Source organism: Nymphaea colorata, chromosome 2 (assembly GCF_008831285.2).
Source record: "Nymphaea colorata isolate Beijing-Zhang1983 chromosome 2, ASM883128v2, whole genome shotgun sequence".
Taxonomy (NCBI): domain Eukaryota; kingdom Viridiplantae; phylum Streptophyta; class Magnoliopsida; order Nymphaeales; family Nymphaeaceae; genus Nymphaea; species Nymphaea colorata.
This window is the reverse complement of record NC_045139.1, coordinates 36,083,604-36,095,315: the sequence shown is the minus strand read 5'-3', so window position 1 is coordinate 36,095,315 and position 11,712 is coordinate 36,083,604. Positions and strand designations below refer to the sequence as shown.

At 37.2% G+C, this 11,712-nt stretch overlaps 2 protein-coding genes across 2 annotated transcripts; both read right to left on the bottom strand.

The window, feature by feature from the left end:
* Nucleotides 1-768: 768 nt before the first annotated feature.
* On the bottom strand, nucleotides 769-6,188 carry LOC116248860 (putative metallophosphoesterase At3g03305). Its single transcript, XM_031621870.2, has 4 exons — nucleotides 5,743-6,188; nucleotides 4,623-4,864; nucleotides 1,682-3,325; nucleotides 769-1,171 (listed from the first exon to the last, which is right to left on the bottom strand). Exons 1-4 carry the CDS (start codon nucleotides 6,089-6,091, stop codon nucleotides 1,055-1,057), a joined length of 2,352 nt encoding a protein of 783 aa, XP_031477730.1. The 5' UTR covers nucleotides 6,092-6,188; the 3' UTR covers nucleotides 769-1,054.
* Nucleotides 6,189-7,585: 1,397 nt separating this feature from the next.
* On the bottom strand, nucleotides 7,586-8,892 carry LOC116248271 (calmodulin-like protein 3). The gene has a single exon (XM_031620960.2). The coding sequence runs from the start codon at nucleotides 8,636-8,638 to the stop codon at nucleotides 8,021-8,023; it is 618 nt and encodes a 205-aa protein (XP_031476820.1). The 5' UTR covers nucleotides 8,639-8,892; the 3' UTR covers nucleotides 7,586-8,020.
* Between the last annotated feature and the right edge of the window lie 2,820 nt (nucleotides 8,893-11,712).

Here is an 11,712-nt window from a genome sequence, read left to right as displayed (position 1 = left end):
TCGTCAAGCTCAGCTCGAGCTTGAGCCAAGCGATCTAGGAGTCAAATCAAGCTCAAGCTCGACTCAAGTCATGTTCAGCCTTGCCCTCCAGCAGGTGGTCTGTCTGAAAAATAGCCAGTGGCTCACCACCAGACTTAGTGAGGGGAGGAAACGAAAAAAAGGTCTAGGCCAATAGTCTTATTTCATAACTGATTCAGCTGAGTCAGTGCCCTGGCTAAATCAGTTGGATTCAAATTCTGATTTTTATATTGCTGTCCTAAAGTATATCAAGCTAGGGGCATTGACAACGAATTTACGATAGAACTTTACTTAGAAGTACTTGTGTAAGAATTGAAGCTTCTTCTACCATATACAATGAGAAAGCTTTTAAAAGACTTCGACAGTCTGACGACAGAGAAATCTTTCATTTAGTATATCACGAAAATACGTTCAACTATAAAGAAAAAAAAACGATAAATAATGATAAAACAGCATTTACTATATCCGTAAAATGCATACAAAATGTAAAACCAATAAATGAGAGAAAGCTCTTGTTTACTCACAAGAGTGGCAAAAAAATATGAAAAAAAAATTGTTTACCTGAAAAAGAAGAAATATGTACATCAGTATTTACATCAGCAATATATACAAGGACATAATATTTATGATATATATATATATATATCAGTGTGCTTTCGTGCATTAACAAATAGCTGGCGATTGCACGCATGCCTTATTGAATGAAATATATCAGCGTTTAGCAACTCTACTTTACATGCGATACAACCATGAACGGTATAGGAACTGTTTCACATAAATGCTTGCTCTAAATGTCAGTACAAGTAGGTTTAGGTACATTTAGGATGATATAAGGGACATGTCATTGTACGGTTTTCCAGAACTGAAAATTTTGTTGTTACAACAAATCCATGGTACCAGCAAAATTTGTCTTCTTTTTTCTTCAATAACAACCTGCAGACCTCTTGGCCTGGTACTTGCTAAATCAATCACACCATTACAAGGGGCACTTCCTTCACAGGAGGTAAACTTGCTTATTGTTCAACCCCCATAGATGCTAAACTCCTGAGGTCCTGTAAACAGCGAAGGCCAGCAAAAGTGGCACAGACCAGCAATAAATTGCAGCATCCAGAAAAGGATTTGAGTCATAGGCTTTGATGATAACGTTGCAGTACTGCAAAATGAAGTTGCACATAAGCAAGAGTTCACATAACAAAAAATACCAAGCATTAAAAATGCACACGAAATCCCAATGAAAAAGAAATCATGGGAAACATTTGTCACTTACAAGGGTGAGCCCTGAACACCAAGTCTTACAAGGGCAAGAACCATGGGACCGGAAACAGAATGAAAGGGCTCAGACTTGATCCAGGGTCTTCAATTTAAGACCCTCTAAATATTTTTAAAATTAAGGCTTTTGGAAGACCAGAAAATTGATGCAACCAATCTGCTAAGAAGTTCCAGAAGTACTCCTATGTCTTTGCAGATAAATGCGTAGATTCAATTTCTTTCATGCAAACTGTTTTGAGGATGCCTTTTGAAATCTCAAGGCACTCAGCAATTACGGATATTCAGGAAATTAACATCCTACCTACCAGGATCAGGTAGACCCGATTGGTTTTGTCATAAATTATAAAGAAGACAAAAAGGGTATAGAAGAAAGCATAACAGCAATAACATTCACCTTATGATGCCACCATAAAATTATGCAGCACACTGCAAGTAAAATCTTCCTGATCCATCTTCTACGGGCATAGCAAAAGAAACTGCAAAAAGTAGTATTTTTATCTAACAATCCCAACTGAGGCATTTTTGAGGTACCCTGTCCTACATGATGGTTGCTGTGATGGCTCGTTTGATCTGATTTATCATCTTCATTTTTCTTTCCATATAAAGATAGAGAATGGACATGGTATGCCACCTTTTCTGCAGCCAAAGCAGATGCAACTAAAACTGTTGGCAACAGCACAAAGCAAAGGTGTGGTAAAACAATAGCTACCACATCAGGTACACCAATATATGACTGCTTTGTTGTTGTTCCTGGAATCTTGACAGTCCAACCAGTGCGACTCATGTATCCAGAGATGCTGTCATCCGAGAAAGCTCTCCCACGGAACCAAGGAAAATATATCAGATACACTAAATAAATTAACAAGGCAAGCCACAAGGATATGATCCTCGAAAGCTCTAGCAAAATACAGAGCGCATAATTCACAAGGCATCTCAAGATCTTCCCAACAGAGAAGGTTCGTTCAAAGACCTGAGATTTGTGATTCTCCTTTGCACATGTGGAAAGGACTCTTGGAAAGAGAAGCAGGGCCAATAAAAATCCAGTGATAGACCAGAATAAAGGATAATATAAGGAGTCATGTGAACAACCCATGACCCAAAACTCCTTCCATTTCCAACTGAGTTTAGCAGCTCGGCCATTTATGGAGAATGGCTTTAATTGGCTAAAACTAGAACTACCTAAGGAATCAATTGCTTCGATTTGCAACCAATATCGAACTGGTGATGGGTCTGCAAATGCCTTCCAATTCCATGGAATGGTATACAGGCTCCCTCTTGACTTCATGTTGGTAACCTTTTTCATCTTTTCTGCCATTATCAAATTGAGTTCTCCAGACCTAGAATCATAAATTTTGACAACAACCATCACGATATCAACCTCTGAAAATACTAATGCTCTTATAGTCTCATAGGATGAGATATCAATGGTTTGGCAATTATAGTCATGGAACATGGAAATTTTCTGCATGGACCGTGAATCAAGTGGAAATGTAGGCAAAACAATTGTTTTCTTGGCCTCAAATTTGTAATCAATATCAACAAAAGAAATATGGCCTTGGTCGATGGCTAAGATGCGCATCATTCTATTCTTTCTCCAGTCTCCCATTTCCCATTCCCAAAATTCTTTTGCTTTTACAGATTTACTGGAACAATTCCCATCCACTAAATCTTCTGGTGTTTGTCGCTGACCATTAAATTGAAAATATTTATCTAGCACATCTGCTTGTCGATGGTTCCGCTTCAAATTCTTCCCAAACTTAGTATGCAAATGGCCACAAAGGTAAACTAACAAGGAATGCTTCAGGAAAATGTCCTTGAGTGTCTTCTTGGACTCTGTAGCTGCCAAGAATGAGAGAGGGAAGTGGCCAAATGCAATCTTATTCACTGAATTTGTGGATTTGGCATCCCATTGTGAAAGTTCTGCCTCAATATCTGCTAGTAGCTGGTCTGTTGGATGGCCAAAAACATTTGTTGGGCCACGAATACCAACATCCATTGTGCTATCAATCCCAACAAATAAATGCTTCCATCCACTGCTCTGTGTGAAGATAGTACACAAGCTTACATTGGTAATGAACATTAAAATTGTTTACGTATTCACAATTAACTCACTAGAGGCAACAAATAGTAAAATCCTAGCTTTAGCAAGACTAGACAGGCCATACTTTTTGTTATTGAATAATTTCAGCAACATGACTGGAGCAACTATAGATGCAAGAATGGACAAAAAGTGAAAAAAAATGCAAAAAAGGAAAGGTTGCATGCAAGATACCATGAAATTTCAAAATTACACAAGCACTTAAATTTTTAATCTTGAAGATGCATAAAATGCATATGCATTAGTCATGCATATCCATTTGCCAGTAGCCGTGAGAACAAGGACAAGTGTTCCTAGTAATAGTGGCTCAGCATTGATAGGCCAAGTCATATTGAATTAACCCCCTCTTCATGCTGCGGTCAGCTCATTCCTACCCCAAAATCAGTATAATCAATCAAATCAGATGATTCTGTTTATATGTATTCAATAACTTAAAGTCTTAAAAAAATGAACAAAAACTAAAATCTTAGAACTAGAGACTAGAGTTCATTTGAAGCCAATCATTTCCTGAATTGTCATGACAACCTTGAAGAATTATAGAATGTAAAGTAAATACAAACTCAGCATTCAAGATCACATAAAGAACCATAGTTAATGATATAGCATTGACCATGTTCAACACTGGTTTGATTTTTTGACTTGGACTATGTTGATGAAGTATTATCAAGTGTCTACCATGGCATTTCATTGTATTGAACTGTTAAGGCATCTACAAGACATAGAATGCATGCAGAGAAAGTAAGCTTGAAGATTCAAGTAGAAGCAAGCATTCCACACTTCATCAAATCCAAGAGAGAGAGATGAAATTAGTACCTAGTATCGACAACAAAAGAGATTTCAGTCAAGAAAATGGTGCTATAAATGACACACTGCAGTTGAATTTTTATGTGGACAGAATTGACAACATTATTGCTGTAAACAGGCCATCAGCAAAACATAAATTTTTTGTCAATATAAAGTGTAAAAATTATTAGCACAAATTTTTCCTTGATTCAAACAGCAACAAAAGGTCAATTATCAGAATCACAGTGTACCACACCAATAATTGCTCAAGTAATTAGCAAATTGCAAAGACACATAGATTCAAAGAGAAAACTGCTTTCAAAATTTTTGCAAAAGAAATTGCCAGAGTTTTCTTGGTACTATGAGAGGAAGGCAAGAAGTTTCTGACAATGGAAAATTACAGTATAACAGATTTGCACACATTAACTTTCAAGCATGCTACGCTGCTACGCACCTGCAGAGTAACACTTTGAACTTTTGCACTTCGATTTAGGCCTGCACTGATGCTATATTTATTAAAGAAGTCGTACTTTCCACCAAGTATAGGTACACCAAAATTGTCATGATTCCCTCTCAAATCATAGAAGATCTCTCTTGGAAGTCCACTATTTGTTATAACTTCATTCATCACCTTATCATACTCCACCCACTCTCTCTCATCTTGTTTCATGGTCAACAGATCTTTGCTTTTTCCATCTGTGCAATGAAACGGAAAGCCTGTTATTATTATCTGGAAAAAATAAACTAAAAATAAACCTTGTTTCAGTATAAACGAATTGAAACCAATCTCAAGTCGTTCCAATGCAACATTTTTGCCATCGGTGTCTGAAAAATAAACTTGCTATTTGAACAGTTTCCCACATTCATTCAGTTTTTCCCTTCTCTTCTCCCTCCCTCAACTGAAGAAAATTGATAAATATCTCATGGAGCTCACAGGGAGAGACAAGGTGGTGATTCCTCTAGCTTTCTTTTAGAACATTCCTATTGGTGTCTTATTTAATCATCATATGAACAAACATCTGTATCTATGTAAAATTTACTATCTCACATAAGTGCCAGTTGCAGAGGTACAGGAGCATGGAAATGACTGTGACAGTCCCCAGGATGTAATTAAACTCGCTAAGCATTAGAGAAGAAGGATCTTACACTCCACGGTCTCCATAACGCCACAAATATGAACTAGCTAAAACCATCGGGAGTTATCAGTAATCTTGACATAATTAATATCATCATACTGAAGCCTAAGTGATGAAATTTACCATGAAGACAAGAATCTAGATGCAGTAGCACTACCTCAACCCCACGGATGGGACGTACGCGGTGTTTGCTTTTGTGAGATTAAAAATTAATAACAGAAAAGGCATCACATTTTGCAGGTTCAAAAGATGTGCACCTCTGAGATTATGTACCGCGCCCAGTCAGAAAGAAAAAGTGAAATGAGAATAACAGAAAAGGAAAAAGCTATCACTACCCAATAGGCGTCCGGCCGTGCACGAGGTTGACACAGCCGTCAAAGGAACCATTAGCATTCGCCGGGACCAAAAAGACAATATCAGAGAGAGAGAGAGCGAGACCTGTGAGATCGCCGGTTATCAGAACTAGAGAAGGGTTGATCGAGGCAAGAGCAGGACCAACTATTCTCGAGAAATCCGCGGCTCTTTCTGGGTGGTGGACGCTGAAGTGGAGATCGGAAAGCTGAACAACCCACACGACTCCGCTTGGGTCTCCTCGAACCTCCACGACGCTTCTCGAATTGGGTGTTCCTCCGACGGATTGTCGCTCAGAAAGGACATCAGATTGAGCAGCAAGAAGATGAAGGAAAAGCGAAACAATTAGGAAGAAGGCCTGCATTCTGCTGGTCCTGCAACGGCATGCCACACCAACGTCGCGCCCTTGCAATGACACCAACTTAGGAGAACCCATAATCAACGACGCCTCGCCATTTTTTATCACTCAACTTCGTGAAGGCCTTGTATGGAGAATGGAGAATGGAGAGAGAGAGAGAGAGAGAGAGAGAGATATCACGGTTGACTTAATCGCCATGGTCCCACTCTCGAATACCGTCGGATCCGACTGAAGGGAGTTTCAGTTCGCTCGCCAATGTGAAAGGCGCAGGCCGCAACTAGGTCCGATCTACCCGACCAAGTCTGGTAAAGGTGGTGTAAATTCTGACCCGTTTCAAGCTTACTCATCCATATTGGAACCTGACGCAGATCGAGATGGTCAATTTTCATATATGAATTAACATGAACTTAAATCATTATATGTTCGAATGGACCGTGTATGAATCGATCAAAAAATATTGTTTATTTGTTAAAAAGTAAACAATATATTTAAAATAAGAGATAATAATTTTTTCAATAAGAAAGAATTTATAAGTCATACAAGTAATCCTCCTTGTCAGTCCGTGACTCGAATCAATTTGCCATTAATATGATTCAAATGGATCCATTTTGGTCAATTTTATGATGTTGGTGCAACCAAAGAACATGTCTCTTCTATGTTTGAACTCCAAATTCAAATATTGAGCTTATTTTAACATTAAATGTGATGATCTTGGATCTTTAGTAGTCTACACTCCAAGGGGCTGATCATTTTGTTGACAGGTATATTGGGGTTCCTAATCTTTGGAGGTTATTAATTGAATGTTTTTTGAAACTTTTGAATACGAACCATTTATGCTTTAAGGGAGTGGTTTAATTTGAATACATGTTTGCTAACATGCCCAAATTTGAATAGCGTTTTCCCCAGTTGGAAAAAGGCTCGAAAAATTGACTAAAAATTATGGGTTGGTAAAAATTATCCTCATCATCTTGTTACTTTAATAAGCAATGTTATCTTTTAGAGACATTTCTAAACTTCACATGATGTTTTCTATATAATATAAAGCAAACCTAAGGCTATAACAAAAAAAAAATCAATGTACCTTCTTGAAAGTCTGCTTTTATTAGGGCTTTAAACAACAATATGCATTATGCTGGGTTCGATATTGATTACCCAAACCTTAAATTTAGGGTTCTAATCTTATGCATTGTTCATCTTAAATCTATAGTTTTAGTAAAATATAGATCAGAGGGATCCTAATTTAAGTTTAATGCAAGATCACAAATGCATGAAGTAATTCATGCATCTTTCACTCAAAGGATTGTAGATGCTTGATAGAAAGTCAAGGATTTGAACTCTTAGAATTCAAGATCCTAGCATCTCATCCGAGTGAATAGCAAGCTTCAAATACAGAAGCACAATATTCAGAAAAAAGAAATACAGTCTATTGTTGTTTCTGAATCAATGATCACCTTTAGATGTGCAGCAATATCATCACCGTTTAAAAAACAAAAAAAAAAATCAATAAAATTCAAATTATGAGAATAAAACAGAACCAATGGGTATGTTCTACCCAATTGTCTTAACACCATGTTCCCAAGCACAATGTCTGTCACTGCAAATTTTTCAAACTCCGATGGTCGTCGTCTTGATAGACAAGAACCGATCAAAAGATAGATACAATAAACCAGATTACAGAATGCCTGCCAAGATCTTTAGGAGAATGAGATTTTTACAACAAATGATCCATTTGTTGGAAGTAATTCTCTTGAATAGAGAGAGAGAATACCAACTACCAACTTCCACAGATCTAAGCATCTTTGAAGTTGTCAACAGTTTTGAAAAAGTATTCAAAAATATTTACAGACTTTCTCATTGTCATCATCATCTGAACCATCCTCATTCTCGAAGTTTAACCAATCAAAAAATGAAAATAATCAAGGCCATTACAATTCCCTAACCTCTCTCTCTCTCTCTCTCTCTCTTCTGTCTGTCCCTGTCCCTCGTTCTCTCAACTTCCCAAGTTTTTCAAGTCAATGCAGCAAAACCGCCACCCTTCATCATCTGTTTAAACTCCTTGTAGTTCACCATCCCGTCGCCGTCGGCGTCCACCTTCCTGATCATCTTCTTGCAATCCTCCACCGTCCTCCCCTGTTTCAACCCCAACGACGACAACACCGACCGCAGCTCCTCCACCGTTATGAAGCCATCCCCGTTCTGGTCGAACACATTGAACGCCTCCCTCATGTCCTCCTCCTCGTCCTTCTCGTCCATGATCGTCTGGTACAGCACCCCGAACTCGTCGATGTCCACGCACCCGTCCCCGTTCACGTCTATCTTCTCGATCATCGCCACCAGGTCCTTCTCGGGGATGAAGATGCCGAGGTTCTCCAGGGAGTCGCTCAGCTCCCGCTTCGTGATCCGGCCGTCGCCGTTCCGGTCGAACATCTGGAACACCCGGCGCAGCTCCGCGGGGTCCATCTGCGACGGCGTCTCCGACATATGAGGCTCCGGGGTGCTCGGGGGACGGAACCACGAGAGGGGAAGCCAAGAGGAGCAACTCTTCGGGCCGAATCGGCGCAGAAAGGAGTTAAGAAGCTGGCAAAGAAGGAAAACGCCATTGTAGATGTGGAAGATGGTTAACATCCTTCGCCAAATTTGGCTACAAACTCCCTAAATCAACGCTGGCTTCAGTACCCAGATCCCTATATGCGGCGCCAAAAGCAAAGAAAAATCTGGAGGGTTAGAAACAGAGGGAGAGAAGCCAAATTTAGTGGTGGGCGGTTAATGGGGAGTCCCCTAAATAGAAGAACCAGAGGGGAAGAGAGAGAGAGAGGCGTTGAAATGGGGAAGAAGAAGGTAGAAGGACGCGGTTTGAGCAGCTGTGGAAACGGTCCGCTCATCTCGCAACAATGCTGCCGTTGGTAAAGCGCCGTTGTCTCTGCTCTCGGTCTCTTTCTGCCGGCACGGGACCCAACGGCTAGTTATTTTTAATTCCGGATTGCCGGGAGATGGAGGCCTACTGGGTCTAAGCTCTCGTGAGATTGAGAGCAGAGCAGGAGCAGGTCCGAGTTACAGTACAAGACCAAGTCTCAGCTGCGTGAGTCGTGTGCCCGTTTCAGTTATCTGTATATACATATATAAACGAAATCAGTAAAATCAGTTTCATTTGAGATTGATTATTTTTCATGTTTTTACTCTTTAAAACATATCAAATTGTAAGGCTAAAAGGAAGATTATGTGTTTAAAAATGGAACAAAAAAAAGTGAGAGTCAGGTGGGAAGAAAAGATAGCAATAATGAACACATAGGTTCACAAATTCATGCTGATTTATTTGAACGTTTGGGTACTTTGAGTATGGTATAAACAAAGGTCTAAGTTGGGTTATCATATTATCTGCTGTTGTTGATATCTTTGTTATGAGCAGCATAGTTGGTTGGACTAGAGACTGGTGAAAATTTGGTCATCAGTTCGATTATTGTATAATTTGGACAAATGGAGCATTTGATTTGCTCAGAATGAGTGAAATTTTAGAATTACTTTTATCATTCTTTAAAAAAGTGGAGTTGCATTATCGGATAAAAAATTTTGATTTGGGGATTTTAGAATAATAAAATGGGGACTATTGTTATAGAATTTTACAATTTTTTCATAGAAACAAGGCATGAATTTTATAATTTTAATTTTATTTTCATCAAGCAAGTTGTTTTCAATTCTGCAATCAAAATTCCCAACTATCAAACACAAAGAGAAATTGGAACTGGAATTTTCATTTTAATTCCAGTTTGAGGAGGAATTCAGATTGTAGAATTTGGAATTTAGAATCAAGCTTTCATGCTATCAAACACCTTTTAGACTTTGTGATCGTGTATAAGTATTATACGACGAGAAATTTCTCAGTTATAATACAGCAAAGTTGTATATCTTGAAAAAAGTCTAGGCAAGTTTTTTTTTTAAATAATAAATCATGAACATTATAAAAAGAATAAAAATTAATAAAAAAATATGAAAAAATGCATATAATACATTTTTTTCACGTTTTTTATTTTCTAACATTTTTTTAAAAAAAAGACACGTCTAATTGCCCTTATACGGCTGACTTATATGTGTTTTTTTTCGAATAATATGCGTTTTATGTGACAATGGTTGGGAAAACTAAAAACCTGCTAATTCAATACCTAACTCAATACCTTTGCCAAATTTGGACTTATGTGAAAAAAGACATTGCTTTATATAATAAGATGCACCAAGTAGGAAAATGACAACTAAGAATTGCCAGCTTCTACAGAAATATTTCTTTTCATTGAAAATCATGGGAACAAAAAAAAAAGCCTAAACCCAGGTGGGTTGGTAATATAGGGAAGTAAGTAATCTTGATGTAAGGTGTGACTGGTCAAGCACAAATAACTATTATTTAGATTATAAATATGAATAAATACAATATATAAGGACACCAACTTAATTAAAAATCAATTAAAGTCTGTAATGACATTCTAACACCAATTTATTCCCTATAGTATGCACTGCCACTCTAATTGGTCTTAGACCATAATTAATGTGTGTTTGTTTAGTACTAATTTATATTGTCTCTGCTTTACAAGTGTTCTTATAGAAGTCAGTGTTTTTCATGACCAAAAAATCCATATCACCAAAGGTAGTTGAACTTAATATGCTTTTTTTTTTTTTTAATGTCTTGCACCAAAGAGAACATATTTGCTCTTAGCGGCCTTGCCATTGATAATGGTATGGTGACAAGAAAAATGAATTGTACATTTATGTATTGCCCAAAATTTGTTTGCCCATTAAAAAAATAAATCAATGTTTCAAGTCATGTTAGTCAAATGTGACAGTATAAATTAACATGGCCTATCTGTCTTGTTTTGTTTACTAATAAAAATAGATGTTGAACTATATTCATTTTTTTTTTATATTCACATACTTGTATTCGAATGTGAACATGAATCAGGAAAATTCATGTCTGAACCCAAATCTAGAATCCAGTTTGATTTTTACATTCATATTTGAATCCGAATCTGAATCTTAAACTGAATCTAGTCAAGTTTCAAAAAGTAAGAGTATTGATATTTATTTAAAGCTAAATCTAATCTGAATCTGATGGGATACTTATGTATATCCAAATTCAAATCCAATTAAATGTCATTTCTTAAAATTGAATCTGATCTGATTTATTAATCAAATATGAAAAAAAAAATCCATGTCAATTTTTTCTAAAGCATTTGTTTGGATATCCAATTGAAATCAAATATATTGACATCCCTAACCTGAACTACTAGGAACAGATACATATATATGTTTCTATTGCAAATTTGGTGCTTACAAAAATTAGGTGAGTCCCAAGAACATACTTTTCACATTAAGAAACTGTCCCATACAGGTTGCTTTTTATTAAACCAATTCCCATGCAGATCAGAACTGAAATCCACACCTTGTGAGACCGATTGTCTAGATAAACTGCAGAATTTGGCACTGTAAATCCCATATCCACATTAAGTACCAAAAAACTCAGATCTTTAACTACTGATCTTGAACTATTTATACCCTTCAGTTCTTTAACTACTACAAAAGTTTAGCATTTATATTATAAGTTCAGGAAGAATTGAGAAAAAAAAAAAAAAGACTGCCAATGATCATTTAAAATGATTCATCACCGATTACCACACCAACAACATTGTTTTACTGATCATTTATTGCTCATGAGC